Source organism: Alosa sapidissima, chromosome 6 (assembly GCF_018492685.1).
Source record: "Alosa sapidissima isolate fAloSap1 chromosome 6, fAloSap1.pri, whole genome shotgun sequence".
In the NCBI taxonomy this organism is placed as follows: Eukaryota; Metazoa; Chordata; class Actinopteri; order Clupeiformes; family Clupeidae; genus Alosa; species Alosa sapidissima.
This window is the reverse complement of record NC_055962.1, coordinates 8,395,479-8,415,959: the sequence shown is the minus strand read 5'-3', so window position 1 is coordinate 8,415,959 and position 20,481 is coordinate 8,395,479. Positions and strand designations below refer to the sequence as shown.

The window sequence follows — 20,481 nt, the reverse complement described above, 5'->3', positions numbered from 1 at the left end:
TGCACGTAACCTATTGAACCAAGACGTGTAGGCCTACTGTATTTTATTTAATGATTAAATGAATAATGACTGTGACTGAAGTGCGGGCAAAATTTGCACAGAAATGTACGATTTTTCCCATCCTCACCGACCTTGTCATAACACTTGTTTAAATGATCATACGATGCCTCCTTGCTACTTTGTCGTCTACATCAGCCTTTCTCAAACTTCTTTGACCTGAGGCCCAGTCAATGTTTAAAGTGCTAAGATTGTTCACAAAAGTTTGTGAAAACATGCACATCAGAGTACTGCTTTACTAATGTAAAATATAATTAGGCCTACAATAGTTTCATTGTTTTTGCATTGTTGCATGATGCTTGCATGAGAAATACTTCTCAAAACAACAGCAGTTATATGGGTGCCGTTGTTTTGGGATGTTTCCCTCATGCAAGCATCATACACTGATAGAATATTTATATGCTAATTACATTTCATTTGAATGCCTGAATGTAAGGATTCAGGAAACACAATACCAGCTTTTGTGAATGGTAAATGGCGGATCAGATCATGCGTAAATCACTGATCTGGAGATCTTTAACTATCTTTAACTAAGACTAATTAATAGCTTTTGGCTGACTTTAATACTTAATGCCAAACAGTGTTTTATATAGTCTGTGCTCTGTTTTTTATGGAAGTTGCATAAATCCACGTCGTTCTATGTCGTTTCATAATTGAATAGCCTTCCAATAGGTTGAAGCTTAGCTATGCTACCAACGTGCACACGCATGCATTGAATAAACGCCCATACCACGACTTAATTCTATGCCTTTGATGACACCAAACAAGTATTTCCTACTATTTGCAGAAATGTTTGTTTTCTTTTTCTGTCCGCGGCTCCTTGATCAATTGCTCAGCAAATTATCAGACGATGGCCCGGGAATAATTTCACTCTGCAGACCATTGTCCACATTGCGGACCGCGGCCCATAGTTTGACAAATTGTGACCTGCATGCTGCCATATTAAGGCCTTTTTACGGTGTGTTTTAGCCGGGTTTTCGCGTGGAAGGCTCTGTAGAAATCTGACACCCTACTCAACGAAGTTAAACTGAAAGAGCGTGCCGTTCACAGACACCAGAATGAACGAGTTCACAGTAACGTTCATCAGGCAGTAGTAGGCTAATACAGTACGTTCAGTTCACGTTCGCTCAAAATATGAACGAGTTCATGAACTTTCGTTCAATGAACGTGTTCAGGCACAACACTGGGGAGGGGGTAGCTGAAAGTTGACATCTGCCCTGACAGAATACTGATGAATAATGAAGCCGAGGCCCACATGCGGCGCCGCAGTGAGTTCGTGGGCTACGGTTGCATGGTGGGAAATGGAGTATTGGTGCGTGCAAAACAGCAGCCGGCGGCTTTTAACTGGCTGGACTGTTTACTTTGCCTCTGGAGTTAACGTAACCGCCCCCTTCTTTTGCAGATGTGTTCAGCTGATGATGTAGCCTCCGATACCTGGCCGCAGATTCGTCTGTTTAACTGAAGTTCAAATAGAAATGTTTGTGATGCTCCACTTTGTTGTTTAATAAAGCTTTACAACACGATGTGTCGGCGTTGGAAGTGTCAGGTTGTCTGTAGTAGGCTACATGCGCTGGACCATGAACATGCTACCAAATAAATAAAAGTAAATAAACTCCACGTTACAACAACTTTAAATTTGATAAGATTGCTACTTTTTTTCCTGAAATTAAAAAAAAACACATTCCACTGGCAAGTTTCCAAGAGGTGCATATTTTCAAAAAAAAAAAAAAAAAGGTGGCTTTTACATATAATTTTAAAAAAGAAATCCTGTGGTAAAAATATTAATTGTAACACATCTTCTGATATACATTTGAAACAAAAAACATATTTAGTCATCATTTTAAGAGCAAAATCTTAAATTAACAGAGTTGACACTCTCATTAAATGCTATTGAAAACAGAGTTGACAGCACATCATTGTCAACTCTGTTATCATTAATCTATGCAGAATAACACAGAATCCCACAATAGCAGTGGTTCTTAACTGCATGTCAACATGTCAACAGAGACATTGACATTTCCCATCATTTTGTGGTTTAGGTCCACAAACTAGTTTTCATGGATTTTATGGATTTTAATCTATATTATTGTTTTTTTTTATAATTGAGCGAGAGTTTTACTCCAATAACGCAATAACTGTTGGTGTATCTTCAACATTTTGTTCAAATTAATGAGAGGACAAGCTTAACATATCTCACTGCCTTTCCAAAGTTTCCTGTCAGAGGAATTGACGTCTCTCTGTAGGGCAGGCGTCATGCTTCATATTCAAAGTCTGTGTGAATTTTAAGGGGTTTTATAACAGAGTTAACAGAGTTGACAAGAACTTTGAGACGGACCAAAAAATTATATATTTTTTAAACTTAATACAGAAATAATACAGAAAATAGACATTGTATATAACTGATGTTAGTAAATTAATCTCCAAAAAATAGATCATTAGCATCTAAATAGATCGAAAACATCATGTTTAGTCAAGTTGAATGCATAAATCTAGTTGGAGACAGTCAATAATATGGGGTGTAGAAGTAATTTAGTTAATATTTTGTGGATAAATTGGGTCTAAAATAAATATAAAGCATTGTTATTGGTGAAAGGGTGTTAGCATAATTGTTCAAAATTGATTCCATAAAGATTTACTTTTTTGATAATAACTAAATCTTTATCATGGAGATGGGAAATGTACCCCGAATTATAGAATGACCCATCTGTTGTCTTGAACGCCAAAATAAAAATATATTGGTCGCGACTTGATGAACATGGAAAATTGTTGGTCCGAAAGGCAGACCTGTTAAGAACCACTGCTATAGGATGTACAAATAGAAAAGATTACCACAACAGGTATGAGTCAACTTACAGAGAACAGTTGTCAAGGCACATGGCAGGAAAGTTGACTGGCATCCCTTATTGTTACAAGCAATGCAGTGGGCTTCCTGGTTGATCTTTTTTTAAAGTGGGGCATCCTGGAAATCAGAAGAAATAGGAAGAAGGAACTCAAGCACTAGCTTGTATTTTTCACCTATTTACTTCCTCTCGCTGCCTTTGCCGTCGCACAACAAAGCACAAAGAGATAAGTGTTCCCGCTCTGAAAACTGGTATGGCCTGTGGGAAAATAACCACTGTGGCAGTTAGAAAGTATGAATGTCTGAATGAGAGGAGTAGTTCTAGATTAGGTTGTGCAATATAATGTACTTGTGGTCTTATTTCTAAGGGCATAAGACAAGATGTCATTTGAAGCAAAACAGACATGGATTCAATAAGGACATTCATATTCCCATTTGAATTTCTGTAAACATGATTTATTACATGATACAATGCATGACTTAAAAGAGAGCAATACCAATCTGTGGTCAAAAGAACAAAAGAACATATATGTATATATAGATATCAGTCAAATGATTTCAAATTATTTTCAGTTTGTGCATTTCATAACAAAAAAACATCAAACAGTGACCAGACCCAAACCATATCCTACATAGAAACACTGGTACTGCCTGTGACATCAGTCAGTTACAAAGCCATAGAAATATGCATAATTGTGTCCCATTTGAATGTAAACAGAATATAGTATAGTCTTAACCATACATATCTCAGAGTCGGCAGATATGAATATTTGCTGGTCTAGATTTCATTCCTCACCACCTCTGACCTGTTGGGCTGCATTGGCTGGTCTGACATGACATCTATGCAAAACCTATATCACGAATGTCTAGCTGTTCAGTGTGGTTTACATGCTCTTTGGTCCTACAGCATATGGCAAAATCTCTGAAACCAAGATTGATGCATGATATAGTCCTTTAAACCTCTATGAGTTGCATGCACTTTCATACTGGAGTGTGTAAGAGAGGAAATATTGCATAATTGTGACCTCAATGACCCAATCTGGTCTCAGGTTGCATTGAAGGGTTCGTAAAAATCCTCAAGTCCATGTCAAGAACAGGAAACAGAGCTTTAAAAAGGGTTTGTTGGTTCCAGGGGTGAGCTGGTTGGTTAAAAGGGCTGTGCAGCAGATACAGTAGCTGTTGCAGTCAGTGCAAACACGGAGAAGAGTTGAGGGCATGTGCTGCTGTTTCTTAACTCTCTCTCTCTCTCTCTCTCTCTCTCTCTCTCTTTTTTTTTCTCTCTCTATCATCCCATCAGCATTTTCAGTCTGTGGATTTCAGAGGGAGTAGAACCTTAGAAGTAGTCTCCGGTTCCAGACAGGCATATGTTTCAGCATTTGCACCCTGACCCATCCGGATACCTATTGCTCCCCTTCTCCATAGAGCCCGTAAAAACACGCCGTTGAGCCCACTGACGGACGCGTAAGATCAACAAATCTGCGATAACATTTCTCTGTCCCCATCCCAGCAGCCCTCACTTCCATGTGTCGTTTTGCGTCGTAAATGCATCGTAATGCGTTTCTGTTTTCTCGCTTTCCCCCCGGTTGGCCTGGCCTGCGCGCTCAGGTGTCCAGGAGAGTGTGCCACTGACACACCTGCTGACCCTCGGCCTCCCTCATGTGCGTCCAGTGGTCCTCCTGCTCGTCACTGGTGCTGTTAAGGCCCAGGGAGACCCAGCCCAGGCGCTCTCGCCGCTTCATGCTGCTGCGGCGGTTGTACACGGACACGTGCAGGGTCACCTCCGACAGCTGGAACAGCGCCACCTGAAACACAAACGTCTCCTTGTAGGTGGGGCTGGGCTGACCGCGGCACACCGACGTCTTGCACTTGGACATCTGCTTGCCCTTGGAGTCCAGCATGATCAGCTTGACGTAGGTATCTGTGGAGTGTTGGGGGGGGGGGGGGGGGGGGTCGTGTTAATGTCCATGGGTGATTGTAAATATGCAGGGGAATTTAAAATGCTTCCATAGGGATTTTCAACCCAGCTTTGGGATATTACAAAACATGCAGTGAAGTCTTTAATAAAACTGTAATTTTATTAATCGTAAAAATTGCAACCTGTAAACAATTATAGCAATTTTTATTTACTCTATATAAGAAAGTCAGTAAAAAATGTAGGCTAACAAACTCCCCTCTTATTAAAGCAGCAACCATAACTCTGGGTGCTCTGATAAGGTTGTGTCAAATATTTCCAGAGTGAACACAAAAGAACTTTCATGAGCATTTTTTCATACACATTCAATATCAAGGGACATTTTATGTTACTTTTCAGAGCCTTTCATTTGTTGTCCACAAGTAATTATTTCCTGCAACATAGAGAACGGGAGGAGAAGGAACGGAAAGACGTGGAGAGAGAGCCATCTAGTGGTGTCTTTGGGTAACACAGTGGCAAACATAATGAATGAATGACACTTCACTTTTCTTTGAGACTGGCATGCATCACAAGATTGTATGGCCTATTTTGACTCAACGCCTCAAACAAATGTTCCTGACATCCCGAGAGCCAATGACGAAAGCCCTCTGTAAGCACTCCTGCAAAGTCAGGGATTGACAGACATGCCCTGCCTCTCGTCTCAAATTAATTTGGAACATGTCAGAAATATGGCAAGCATGAGGTATATTCAGTATCAGGAGTCTCTTTACATTAGGATTTTGACAGCTGGAGCGCATAAAAGTCTTTCACACACACACAACTCTCAGCATCCCTTGTGTCTGGGAAAGGGAACAGGGAGAGAGAGACCAAAGACTTCACTAAGCGGAGAGGGAGAAAAGGGAAGAGAACCCCCAGGCAAAAAGGATAGAGCAAAGTGGAGGGGAGGAGTTTGTGTTGCCGGTGAAGTGAGCAGTTTGCTCATTTTACACACTGAATTGATGCATTATAACAGGGGTTTCCAACTGATTATGGCCCAGGGACCATCATTCAGAGTCAGCCTGAAGACAACCACTGAATAACAGTAGTGATTTCCACATTTGAACTACATTATTACTGTAAATACATGGTCAGGGACCACCAGCAATGCCTTCACTGATCACCAATGGACCAATTTCAAAGTTGGGGCCTACTTGTTGTAGGAGGACATTTGTTGTTTGTGTGTGTGTGTGTGTGTGTGTGTGTGTGTGTGTGTGTGTGTGTGTGTGTGTGTTTACGGGGGGGGGGGGGGGGGGGGGGGTGATCGACAGCAGACAACAAAGAGAGGAAGGGGCACATAAACTCACCTCGCATGATATAGAGTTGGCCTCCTATGAACTGCTTTATGCAGCAGAACAGGCCAACTGGGACGCCGTGAGAGAGACGCACAGACAAAGGAGAAGCAGGAGGTGCGAAGAGGTAGAGGAAAAGAAAAGTTAAAGATTAGGAGGAAACGGCGCAAGCGACAAGCAGGAGAGGAAAACAAACAGCGCGAGCAGAAATATAGATATAGAGTAATCCCACACTACTGAATTGTGCTTTTTAAATGGGGCATCAGCCATTTTGCGTCATCTGACGAGGTCATGTCAAATATTATATTATAAGGTCACAAAAAAAAGAACTTTTATGAGCTTTTTTGAAACACATTCAATATCAAGGAGCATTTGTATGTTACTTTTAAGAGCCTTTCAGCTTTTGCCTCAAGTAATTGAGGTTTTTTTTGTGTTTTTTCAATGAGGCATCAATCATCCATTTCCCCACCTGTATTTTAATGTTGGGGAGATGGAGCAGTATTGTTGTTGCTGTTGGAATTTGAAAGGATTGAGGGTACTGGGTTAAAATATCCTGGATTTACATTAATTACATTACAGTAGATGGTAGAAAGGTTTTGGCACAGTTATCCTTAACATTCTACTAAGAGTAATGGGCGGTAAATGAGCAATCCTAATTTGTGCTGTAAAAAATGATTTGTTGACTAAACGATGCCTAGTCAAGTCATCCTGTTGCTTTGAGTGGGTTAAGTTGTTGGTCAATATGTAGTGCCAAGTTTTGTAAAATGAACTGAACAATTAATGCATAGTCAACAATTTATCTCTGTCAAAGCAACACGATAAAAGTATCAGGTTAATTATCAAATCATCAAATTTAATCACATTTCATCAATGACAAAATATATAATCGTTTACAGTATGAAGTCTCTTACTAGGCAGTTTGTCAGAGGCATTGTTCTTGAAGTGGCTGCCCTTGATGACCTCGGCGGAGAGGCGTCCGGTGGTGGAGTTGTAGAGGAGGCCTAGGAGGATCTCGGGCGTGGCCGAGTCTCCGGTGGAGTGGTAGGACAGCGCCCCCATGCTGCGGGACACACTTACCATAGAGCCACAGCCCTACAACACAACACAACATGCACACTCATATAGGGTAGTGTCACTCATATAGGGCAGTGTCACTCATATAGGGTAGTGTCACTCAGAGAAACTAACATGGCGATCTATTGTGGTGTAGCCAAATGTGAAGAGTTATGAGAGAATTAAGAAGAATTTGAGGAAAGTCTTAGTCATGAATGAATCACTGTTTTATTAGCAAGATGAAGCAGTAATCTGTGTGACATGAGCGTGGAAAGATTATCATAATTTTTTTTCTTCCTTTTCTTTCTTTCTTTCTTCCTTTCTTTCTCTACTTTCCTTCTTATCAATCCCCATCTTTGTACAAACTTTCAGTGTATACAATCCACTAACCATCTTTCCCACCAACTCTCTCTCTCTTTCCCTCTTTCTCTCTCTTTCTCTCTCTCTCTCTCTCTCTCTCACACACACACACACACACACACACACACACAGTACTGACCGTGACAGAAGAGCCTGGCTCCAGAGTGACGGGCAGTGCCATCTTGCCCTCCAGGTTGAGCTTGGTCAAATAAAACACCTTCTCGCCCAGCACCTTCTCCTTCTTCATCCGCCGCACACTGTACAGGCGGAACCGCACCGCGTAGTTCCCCAGGGCCTCCTGTTCCACCCGTGAGAACCGGAAGGTCTCAGTAAACACAGGACACGGCCCCTTCTGGACCCCAGTCTTGGCCCGCTGCTTCTTTGTAGGCAGGAGAACCAGGTGGACCTGCAATGGAAGTCATAAACCAGTCGGTGCAATGCAAGGGCTGCATGTGGTGTTATAGGTGCTGACATATGCACCATCCCACAATAAAGAATGCCGGCTGCAATGCCAAAACAATTGCAGTACCAAAGCCGATGCCAAAGTACTGCATCATTGCATTATTGAAGGGAGGGTAGTATTCATTAGATAGAAACAGGCACAGGCAGGCACAAGGCTTCATTTAGACCAGAGGATAATTAGTCATGTGACATTGAACAAGTTCCTGTTTTGTCCTTTTTGCCCTTTGTTTTGCTAACAGTGGAGGGACTGAGGAACATTATTGGTTGGCAATGTATTTTATGTTAGGGAACTTTTATGTTGAATGTCATAAAAACATATTGGTGGTGTGTATCACCCAGCACTTTAAAATTAGCAGTGTAAGCTATCACAGTTATGGCTCAAGGGTACATTTCCTGATGTTAAGCTTCTGGGTGAGGATGAACCACAATTTAATGAAGAACACACCCTAACAATCCCTTTTGCCTCATACTGTACTTTCATCTCAGTCATTTCTGGAATGTCTTTAATCTACTTGTTTTCTGGCATCTGTTTCAGTTTTTTCACTAAATGTTAATGCATTTCTTTTTTTCTTTTGCAGAACCCCACGGTCAGTTTGTCCTCTTCCACACACCTGCCAGGACACGTTGCCCGTGCTCTTGAGGGCCGGAATGTCAGTGGCGGCCGTGACCGTCACGGCCAGGCGCTGCTCGCCCGTTTCGTACTCGAACGCCACGTCCAGCGTTCCATACTTCCCCAGCTCCTCCGGCTCGTACCCTGCAGGAAGAGGAGGCACTGAGGAGTCCTGAGAGAGAAAGAGAAAGAGAGAGAGAGAGAGACAGAGAGAGAGAGAGAGACAAATAGACAGATAAGAAGGCATGGAATAGAAGGTTGAGAACGTGGGAGGATGGAGGTAGATGAAAAGACAGAACATTAAGTAATGCCAGAGATAGGGGCATGGAGTGAAAGAAAAAAATGAAAGATTAAGAGAAAGAGAAAGAGCAGAGAACAGGATCGCAGGATTTAGAAAACCCAAAGCACAAAAGAGGTCATAGGAAGGCAGGAGCAAGCACAGAACCAGCACTGGAGAGGAGGTTCTGACACAATCAGGGCACAAACAGTCAGGTGCATTTATGTGCATGAAAACCATCTGCAGTCAGCATCCAAACCTTCTTAGAGTTGCCTAAGCTGGTGAAGTAGCATGACTGTGCCTCTCTTTTGACAATTTACAAATGGAGCAAGGTATCCTCAAATTTACACCCACCCCCTCCCACCAACTCCTCCAAATAAATCTTGAGAAAAACAATTATCTTCATTTAAATTGGCTTTCATCTTTTTTAGCTTCACCTTCTGCTTTTAAGAATTCATTTAAATGACCTACCCAAGCCTGCACATGTCAACGCCTTTTGTCAACACCATCTATGAGGTGACATCTGTCTATGAGCACTTTGTGCTCTGTACTTGAAAAGTGATACATTTTATTATTATTATTATTATTATTATTATTATTACTATTATTTTATTATGAAGTGAATATGACATTCCCCTGCTCCAAATGCAAATAGCCAACATTGGCCTCTGGTACCTAGTCCACCAACAAGCGCTGATGCATTAGGTAGAGACTGTCACCATGCAGCCATAGGCAGACTCCGGGAGAGCAGCAGGACTTACCGAGCCCTGGACAGACTGATGTGTCTCTGGTGTTCCTGAGACAAGTGACGAGAAGACAGGGACAGACACCCCTGCTCCTCCGTCCACAATCTTAAATCAGTCCGTGCTTACTGGTAGCTCAGTAATGTCCATGGCTGCTGCTTGAAACAAGCTGACTCAAATGAGATGGAGACTGTTGATTGATGTCTAATTTGTACAGAGCATCATGATGAGAGGGGATATGGCAAGAGTATTTTGTTTTTTCTTGTGAAACATGTGTTGAGCAAAATGTCTCTGTAATTTATGATGAAATGGAACGCTTTTTATTATATGCAAAAACAGTTACGTTTTTGTCAAACGCGATGCGAGAAAGAAAACAATCAACATGGGGGAATCGTTTTTTTTTTTTTACTTTAAAGTCACATCTTTGCCTTCCTCTGCTTCTGATATCTAAAAAAGAAATAATCAACCAACAAAAGAGTTCTGAAAGAGTTAGGTTGCACTATTCTTTGCTTCTCTAACAAGATCCTTGGGGAACTCAAACACTAAGCAGGGATCAAACAGGGATCTAATTTTAGGCCTGATCCATAAACCTGTACAGAAAACAACACAGACTTCCCAGAATCCAAGTGAATCCAAGAGTGAAGCCAAATCCATTTTTAGCCATTCCCTTTTGCTTTTATGGGGCTAGGTGGATAGGTTACCGTATATGTGTCAACAAATGTTTTAATTGATTGGGGGAGGTGAGGGGGGTGGGCAGGAGTGATGGGAGGGGTGGAGGTGGAGGTGGTGGTGGTCGTGGTGGAGGTGGAGGTCTTTCGGGCAGCAGCGGGGTCCCTACAGCAGCACACACCGGGGAACGCGTTTGAGGGCCTCCTTTACCTCGGGACCGAGGACCGCCGTGCTGTCGCTGGGAGCGTCCTCTTTCTGGTAGTCCGGGTCATCGCTGTCCTCTTCCTCCTCGCTCTCCTCTTCTTCCTCATCATCATCCTCCTCTTCGCTGTCCTCTTCTTCCGAGTCTTGGGCGCGGGTCTGGCGGGACTGCGGCTGAGACGAGGCCTTGTACGGAGGCGGCTGGAGCTCGTTGAGCTGGGTGGAGTGCCTCATGCGATGGACACTGTTAGCTATGGGGAGAGGACAGAGAAGTAGAAGCTAAGTTTAGGCAGGCTGGTAAATCTTGTCACTACTGTACATTAGAGAAAAAATATAACCAAAATCAAATGGGCTGAAATAAGAGAAAGGAAACATAATAGAAGTACTCTGTTTACTGGAGCTTGGGAGTTGCCAGTGTTGTGATAGCAAGCAGCAGCATCGTAGCCTTAAAGGGGATGACTGATGTAATATATCTCTCCAAGTGAATAGTTTGGTGGTAACATTTCTTACAGGTGTCTGTTAGTGGATTTTAGTTTTGCTCCTGATGGATGGTTTCCTCTGCTACCTGTCTGAGTGCCTGTCTGAGTGCCTGTCTGAACTCATCAGTGCCTGTCTTGATTAGTTCTGTAGTACCTGATTTAGGTCATCCAGAGTAGGATAAGTACACTGACTTTAATCAGCAGAGCTTGTAGTTGGAAGAGATGAAAGATACACCGGGTATGGAACTGAGAACCTCTTATCTCCATAATAACAGCCTACCCTGAACTGTCGGGGCTTTGCTGTTGTAGGCCTCTTTCTCAGAGCGCTTGCTGCGGTTGCTGCCCCAGCCAGACGTCTTCTGGGGCTGGGAGGCCGGCTCGCCGCGTCTCCACGGCCTCTCCTCCTCGCTCTCTGACGACCCCTGGTCAGTGCCTCTGTCTGAGGGGGGAGAGTGGATGGAAAAACACTGACTTAAAAGCCAAATAGCACACAAACAGAGGGCAGACATAATGAAGACGGAGTGATTGAAAGAAAGGAATTCAGTTCAGTCAATTAAAGATCTGATGAGGCACTGCTTGTTTGAACGCTCCTCATCGCAAAAAAAGAGAAAATGTTGTTGCGTTAATTTAAAGGCACTTTTTCTCTCACAGAAAACCCCCAGTAACAGTAAGAATCCCATGCTGAGAGTTTGATGTTGAGCCTTGAGCCTCGTAGCATCACACATGGGCTATCGGAATTTATAGAAACGCAGGCAGCAGAATGCCGTCTGACTTGAAGGAAAAGCTCAATTCAGACGGACAGGAGGAAACTCAAAGGACTGCAGCCATGAGGACGCAGTGGTAGCTGTGAAGGACAGAGGTAGCTGTGAAAGAGGAAGAACAGAGGAAAGACAGATCCAGAAGACACACAGCGGAGGTGGAGAGCCACACATTCACTCTCTCACCTCCTCCACCGGAACTCTTCTGTGACTTCTCCTTCTCCTTCATCATCTCTATCTCTCGTGAGGATCCTCTCCGACCAGCATCTTCCTTGCTGGCCACGGAGGTCTTCCTCTTATCTGTGGTGCCATTCTTCACCCCTTTCCCAGGTTTGTGATAGTCCTCCACCTCCTCAGCTTCTTCCTCGCTTTCTTTAGCTTCTTCTTCTTCTTCCTCCTCCTCTTCCTTCTCCTCCTCCTCTTCTTCATAACCTCTGTTTGCTTTCTTCTGGCTCTTCTGAGTACCAGATCTGAGGGTGTTTGAGTTGTTCTTGATGTCAGCTGCCTTGGTGCCCTCATGACTGTCCTTGTGGTCATTTCCCTCTGGTTCCTCTAGCTGCCCACGTTTGTTCTTCTTGTTCTGGGAGGAGGAAGAACCTCTTCTGTCCTCCACGTCCTTATCGCCCTGGTTCCTGCTCTGACGGTTTTTTAAGTTTGAACCAGTACACTGATCCTCTTCTTCCTCTACCTGCTGTTTTTCATCCTCCTCTTCCTCATGTTTCTTCTTCCTGGTCTGCTCCTTGCTCTTCTGGGCCTTATTTTTGCGAGACCACTCGTCCTCTTCCTCAGCCTGTACCTCCTCCACCTCCTTTTCTTCTGCCTCTTCTTGAGCTCTTCTCCTCGCATCCTCCTTCCTCCTCCTCTCTTCTTCCTGTCTCCTCTCCTCTTGCTCCTCTCGTTTCCTCTCCTCCTCTTTCATCCTCTCCTCCTCCCTGAGTCTCTCCTCCTCTTTCCTCCTCTCTCGTTCTCTCCTCCTCTCCTCCTTCCTTGCCCTCCTTTCCCTCTCCTCCTCATCCTCCTGGTTCCTCTCCTCCTCCTGGGCGGCCAACTCTGCCTCCTCGGCTTTCCTGGCCCTCTCCTCCTCCTCCGCCTGCACCTTGTTCATGATGTTGTTGACCTGCTCCGTCAGCTGGTCGCTGACAGTGTAGGTGGCATCACTCACTGCGCTGGCTAGGTCGTCCACTTTGCTCGAGACCGAGTCCAAGAGGGAGGTGACAGACGGCAAGCTCTGCTGGAAACTCTTAAAGAATGCCATGGTGGCTGAAACCAGTGTTTGTGTTTATTCGCAGCTAATGCAGAGCTTCAGAGTAGTTCTCAGGCTCTTTGATCATAAAGTTATGGACTGACTTTTCCTCTCTTCATCTTTCATTATGCTCTTAGCAGGTTCCCATCTTCAGGGATGAAGATAAGAATAACAAGAAAATGATTGGAGTTATTCCGACTTCAAGTAATTACTGCTCTTCTGTAGATCCTCACTCTTGATTCCTCCTGGAGTCAGCCACATACATACACAGGGGTGGAACTGTGTCCTAAATAAACATGATAATGATCAAAAGTTTTGTCTTAATGAGATCAAAGAAAATCTGCTGACAGACAAAAAAAGCAATCTCAAAAACGAGCCCAGAGACACGCCTGGGTATGCAGAAGCTTTAGACTCTGAGAATATTAGTTATTCATCCCATAAAGCACTGAAGGGCAAAATAACTTGCAGTTAATCCACTTTCATCCACAAGAAACAGAAACCGAATATGTAATATAATATCAGTACAGACTACATAGTAATATGAGACTATGCACTGTACATTACCATATAACTATATGATTTTAATTGTTACTTTTGTAAGAATGACAATAAATATAATAGATATACACACATTTCAGAAGTTATTTAATAACTTTTTTAATAACGCTATTAAAATTCACTTAAAAGTGGGCTGCCCAGTCATCTTAATCAATCAGTCTGCATGTATTTACCTTTCAAGTCTTTCCTGTACTCATCAAAGCAGGAGAATTCACTGGTGTTCTCCACTGACAGCTTGTTACTGAGGTAGAGGAAAAAAAGAGCAATCACCGCCATGAAGACAGCTATGGAGGACAGGATGCCTAGCAACTCAGGAGACACTGAGGAGGAGATAAAGAAAGAAAGAAAAAAGATAGAAAGAAAGAAAGAGGAAGATAGAGAAGAAGCAGATGGAGAGAATATGTGAGAATCAAGAAAAAAACACAGAGAGCCAGACGAAAAAAACACACAAAAAAACGGACATAATGAGGACAGAAATATTTCTACTAGGAGCTTCTAGACGTTTCCAGAGATTCCTATAGGGAATGTCATGGGGGAATTGATATTAGAGGAGATAAATCCTCTAAAGACTCTCACAGGAGACTAGCAAATAAACTCAGCATTTGTGTTTATCCTGAGGTAAAAAACTCATGGAGTTCACAGGTTAAAATAACACAACTGAGTAAAAAATATGACTGAGCTAACTCATGGAGTTTAGAAAATACTGCAAATAACATGCCAGCAGTCTTGGAACCCCACCTCTTATATAGATAGAACCTGAAAAGGCAGCAAATATTTCAGTGGAGATATATACATACAGTACATATATATATAAAAACACCCACCTCTTTCTTTTAGAATGAGCCTTTCAACTGCATGCACTGCTAATATGATTCACAAAACATCAAAAGGCAGATATAACATCCCGATGTACTCAGAAAAGAATAGAGCTCAGTCTGCGCTTCGCCCCACTAAAATTCAAAATGTCACCAGCACAGGTCTCCTTTCTCTGCTTGAAAATGGCAGCATTGTTGCTGTTGTACTGTTTGACCTACTAAAGCTCACACTCAATTAGTCTACGTGGCTCCCACTCTGTCTACATCTCATTTCAGAGATTCAGCTTCAGCTCATCTCTTTTTTTTACTTGTTCCACAGTCACCTGACATCCTATATGGCAATCCCACGGCTAGTCAAAAGAAGCGACTAAATAATTCACAGCGCGGAAGAAACACGATGCCACTGTAATTCCCATGAAGAGGCAAGGGAAGGCCTTTAACCAGCGACGGTGTTGTAAAAGCACAAACCCTTGTGCAGACAGGCCAAACACTAAGGAAATGGGTCACTGTGGTGTTGTGTTTCATACGGTTGATATACATGAACAGAGGCTATGGTAGCGCATTGTAAAGCTCAGAGGAGGTGTACATGTGAAAAATAAAATAGTTATTAAAGTAAATTAAAGTTGAGACTTTTATTTAGTGTTCATTTGATGGCCTGTATTAACTCTGGGACTTGTTCAACTCAATGGAAATTCAAAATTGAGTATTTATAAGACAAAGATACAGGATGGGTATCGAGTACATGCAGAGACTCTCATGAGATGGCAATGATATAAACACAAACACTCACACTGTGTATTCAAAACATGTCAATTATCAGTTTCTTTACTGACTGTATTGTTTCTGGTTATAACTAGTACACATTAGATAGGGCATTCACTATGGGATCCAAATTGTCCTTGAGCATTCATGATTCAGTTCTTCAAATTGTGCAATTTCTCACCCTAATGAAATGATCAATGCTCCCATTTCACTACTGCGTGATGCTCTCTGTCTGTTTACAGGCGACTGCCAGGTATCAATCATAGCTTGCAGCCATACTGCTCAAAAATGCCATAACTGATTAATTTCATACACACTGGACACAATTATTGGGTTGTTAAATTTTCTAGCCCATGGCAGTCATGCTCATGTCCAAGTCCAAAATCAATTGAAAAGCAACTAAAAATGTTGAGTTTCTGAAATGGCTCTGTGTTTCTAATAAAATGAAAAATGTGCTGTGCTATTGTGTGCAGATAATGCTTTACCAAGAAATCCAGCAAAGTTAGCTATCTCCAAGCATTAGAAAAATGCACAGGCTACGACCAAAATGCACAGGCTACGACCAAACACAAGCATTATTTATTTTTAAGTCTCCTTGTCCTCCCTGAGTGTATTACTTTAGGAATCCTAAACTTGTCCATTTTCATTTTCAATTTAATTTATTTCTCCAGCACCAATAAATTGTCTCAAGACACGTCACAGAGCCCAAACGCCTGAACCCCCTAGATCACAGACTTGAGCTAAGGTATCAGAAATGTCTAGCCTACCTTAGAGGCTCGATGGTATTTTAAGCCCCCACCGTCGACTTCAAGGCACCTAACCCTAACCTTAACTCTAACCCTTGCCTAACCCTAGTGCCTTCCACGCAGCGCTGCCTGGAAGACAACATTGGGGGCTTAAAACACCAAAAGTAACACAATAGAGAAGGGCTAAAACACCAGAAACATCTGAGATTTCACACTATTTAAATGACAAACATATCCATAGCACACACCTGTCCTTGAGCCTCGGCTACATTCTAAAGCGCTGAGGAAACAGCAGGAGATCCACTGCAGGCTATACTGGAGAGCCGTTACCTAACTCGAGCTGGATCTGTGGAGGCAGCTCTCTGTGTACAGGAAGAGCAGCTGCTGCTCTGTACAGGCAGTGTGCATGCATGGGCCTCCAGGCAGCTGACTGGGTTGTTTGTGTCCCAGAAGGATGCAGGATGCAGCACTGGAGCTATTCCATGCTTCTGGGCCGGTTATGTAATGCACGGCACAGCAAGATGCCTCTCCACATCTCACAGACACTCCAAGTCATAGGGCTGCTGTATGCATGTCAGCCTTATAGGCTGAGGCTACAGCTTATTTCATATGGCATGGCAGCTTGCTTTTAATGCAAGGGCATGCAATTTCCCATCTGCAGGGTTATGTTAGGAAATACATTACACAGAAGAATTGCAAGCAATTCTTTATGTTGAACTTCCTGAACATATGCTTATAGTTCACATAATATAAGGTTGAAATGTATAATACATTTTAAATAACAAGCATTCCTTTCCATTTGTGGTAAAGTTCTAGATTCAGTAGTTCTACCTGTGCAAAGCTATTTTGATCCAGAGGTAACAGTTTATTTAAAGAAACCCAAATGTATTAAGGGACTCACCTGGCCCCTTAAATGTGAATGACATGTGAGCCAAGGAAATCTAGTCCATGTTTACTTAAACTACAATGGTTAACCTGCTGTTGTTTTAACACTGTTTTCTGTCACAAAGAGAGAAATAGAGCCGTTGGCGCTAAATTAAACATGGCAGCAGGTCCAAAAAACCTGATAGCTCATTTATAATTCACGCTAAATGTGATATAGGACCCTTCTGTAGACCCAGGCCCATAGCTGTTCCCCTACACTTAGCCAGGCTAGCCCACCACAAACTACCTGCATACTGCAGTCTCACCCTACAGCCATGCAGAGGAGCTCGCCAGAGTATTAAGTATCCGACTTCACTCTCACTGTAAATTTGACTCAAACCTTACTGTTGAACAGATTGTGCCTACAAACACTATGGCTTCCTTTGCTATTACTGACCTGACTGTCACTATGAGCCGCAAAATCAGTCTGACTCTGACACGATACAGTGTTAGCTTAGGCAGGCTGACAGAAACTGCATCACCTGCACATAATAAATTATAGAAGCACAGAAGAGTGTGAAGGACAGAAGGACAGAAGTGGGCAAGCTTTGACGAAAACACCGTGCAGGTTTAGGTGGGGGTGGAGGTGGGGGTGTGGAAGGGTTCGGGGTAAACGTACCTCTTCTGGCACATATGAGTTCATGGATGCCACAATTCCGCCCCCCTCCTGAGGAGAAACCAGTTGTTGTTAGGGCATATATAAAACACTAACTCTAGGCTACATATGCCATGCCATGATTATTGTCTACACTGATCTGTTAGTGAGACACATCAGCTGTTTAACATCAATTACTTGCATCAATCTTTAGCAAAGTAATTCGATTAAATTAAAAAAATCTGATGTACAACTACAATGGTCATTGTCAGTTTTAAAAAAAACACTTTAATACAATAATTTTCTTCTGTTTTTTTCCTGAGTTTGCACATGTGTTATTGTTTCTGTACACACACACACACACACACACACACACACACACACACACACACACACACACACACACACACACACACACAGTCCCTCCTCACTCTTTTTCTTTTTTGTCTTCGCTATGAAAAGTGTATGAATTCCTTTGTCAGCTGTAAAAGAATTTAATTCTGCCTACAAACCACTCTATTAAGAGCACACGCTGTAATGCTGACACTTCAGGAATCGTAAACACACCTTAGGTCATCACAATATCATATGAAGAGGCTATGTAATACTACACTTACAAACTGCATCACCACATATAGATATTCTCTTATATCTACTGTTTGATAGGGTTCCAGTTGTTGAGTTTTCAAATACTTTTGTTGGCTACATATTTTAAAATTCCCTTTATATTGTTTATAAAACATTCATGAACTACAGTGCATTTGTTATGATCATGGAATAGGCCTTCCGGCCTTCAGTACTGACTCTAGCTGTTTCATATCTGCGTTGATAGAGGCACCTGTAGGGTTATTACCTAAGTAGATGAATATAGTATTTGCCGGAATGATGTTACGGTAGATATAACCTTCTACTAATTAAGGCACTAGAGAACACTTCAGAAAGCATTACACTTACTTTAATAAGTTTGTTGTCTACGTTTACGTTCAACTTGAATTTGTTAGAAATTATGTGTTAAGCCTTTGCATTAATTTCCTTATCGTTGTATAAAATATCAACTAAATAAACTTTACCTAGATTCTTTATTACCAGTGGAGTCTATACTTTGACGATTTCTTTTGGCATTGGTGACAGTGGACATACACACCAGGGTAACATAAACTTAATCCATATCAGACATTTCAGACAAAATCAGAGATGGGTGATTATATCGTCAGAATGACTTTATGTATTAACATTTCCCTGAATGTGTATAAAAACTCATTTCAAGCGTTTAAGCATAAGTCACTCAGTTCAACCTCCTGCAATGAATTAACTCTCACTCTCGTTGGAGGCCTACGTGAGACTGGACACCTGAGAGTCACTGCTACGCTGTGCAACACTTAGGGTATTTGAAATATTTACTTAGGCAAGAGAAAGAGAGTAGTGAAGGCTTGTTTCCATAGGGTGTCGAACAGCAAAGGAAACAGCTTCATATCCAAACTGCCCCCATAAACGCTCAGAGTCACTCGTACAGCAACTAAGCAAAATTGTCTGTTGTATCTTTTGCTCCACATAGAAATGTGTCAGTCATGCAGATTGCCGTCTCCTTATCGAAAACATAAATTTGACAGCCCATCTTAAAATGGCATCTTCCATATCGACATATTGTAGATTTTATGTGATGTAAAACAAAACATCTTATCGTACGCTATTATCTGACATTTCCGACGCCTGTCCTTTTTTAGCTGAGCTGAACTTCTCTCCTAGCAACCTATGGTGCTGTTCATTCAGGACTAGGCTACTCGCAATACACCGTCACAGGACAAGGTCTGCATCAATGCAGTTGCAGCTTGTACCTCCCCGTTTCGCAGCAACAGGAACAGATCGATTTCCACCCGAAGGTAAACTTCACCCTATTCAGTTTTAATCTGTCAGCAACCACGTTGGCGCAGTTCCTGAAACAACCTGAGTCAACACAGGTCTGTCCCACACGAAGAACGGTAATAACATGTATCATAGTAAGCTAAACTTTGCCACTCACCCTCAATCGCCATGATGTGCTGTTTCTGATAAGACCAACGCTGGGTGTAAGCAGTGGAGTAGGTATATTTCCATGTTTGAGGAAACAGGAGTCTTGTCCGATGACAGGACGAGGTAGCCTACAATAGGCTGCGACGAAGGATACGCAGGCGCTGGCGCGCGCGCAAGCCCACACTTCCCCTCCCTCCTACCCCCATGTGCATCCCTGTTATGTAATTTCGCTGTCCTCCCGTAAGACCCTGCTCTCTACCATGCCTAGCCTAGTGAAGGTTGTGTAGAGCACATCGTTGTCGGACATTAATGGAATAAATTATGACATGTATGACTTGAATAGATTGTAACATTTCACAATCAACAAAAATAAATATCTCTGCAGGATGTCTATCTGATATGTGTGTGTGTGTGTGTGTGGTGGGGGGGAGGGGGGTACCTTACTGGAATCTGTTTAAACATCATCTGACGCGCCCCTATCCATTAAGTTATTGAAGTGTGCACACCACGCATTACTAATAGGATATAGCCTTGAAGGTTGGGCACAAGTCCTCAAACCTCCAAGAATCTATTATCTAATAGAAGATGGTGGATGAATGACCTTATATGATCACTCATACTAACCAGTGAGATGATATTACACAATGACAAGAGCAATTTGAAAATAAAGTGTGAAAAATAAATGGAAAATGAAAAACAATGTGCTAGATGAGATTAGAAAGAGTTATAAACATATTATACATATTTAGATCACTCTTTTAATTGAATTACTTTAACGCGTCCTGTAGGTTTATAGTAGCCTATGCCCTTATTTGGCAATTTCTTAGCATTAAATTAATCTGGGTACCCAGAAGCTTTCAATAGATAGCCTGAAATATTAGGCCCATGCATATTGTGAAACAGACACTGGGTATCTAGACCAGACTAGATGATACAAAAAAAAAACATATGATTATTTTGTATAAGCAGGGGGAGGAATTGGACACGAGGTGTTTTACTGAACAAATAGGCCTCCAAACAGCCTAGACGCACTAAGCCGGGGTCTAGACTCAAGTGCGCGAGGTGACTTTACTTGGAAGG

At 42.4% G+C, this 20,481-nt stretch overlaps 1 protein-coding gene across 10 annotated transcripts; it reads right to left on the bottom strand.

Annotated features, from left to right (window-relative positions):
- Positions 1-2,554: 2,554 nt before the first annotated feature.
- Positions 2,555-19,540, bottom strand: syt14b (synaptotagmin XIVb). Of its 10 annotated transcripts, none has more exons than XM_042095073.1 (10): positions 19,412-19,540; positions 17,416-17,463; positions 13,723-13,869; positions 11,271-11,429; positions 10,521-10,762; positions 8,623-8,793; positions 7,689-7,955; positions 7,048-7,228; positions 6,152-6,217; positions 3,378-4,814 (listed from the first exon to the last, which is right to left on the bottom strand). In XM_042095073.1, the coding sequence occupies exons 1-10, from the start codon at positions 19,422-19,424 to the stop codon at positions 4,498-4,500; spliced, it is 1,611 nt and encodes a 536-aa protein (XP_041951007.1). In that variant the 5' UTR covers positions 19,425-19,540; the 3' UTR covers positions 3,378-4,497. The 10 variants fall into 10 exon arrangements, with proteins under 10 accessions (XP_041951016.1, XP_041951007.1, XP_041951013.1 ...); XM_042095079.1 differs by having other exon boundaries at positions 3,378-4,698; XM_042095074.1 differs by having other exon boundaries at positions 6,152-6,208.
- Positions 19,541-20,481: the final 941 nt, after the last annotated feature.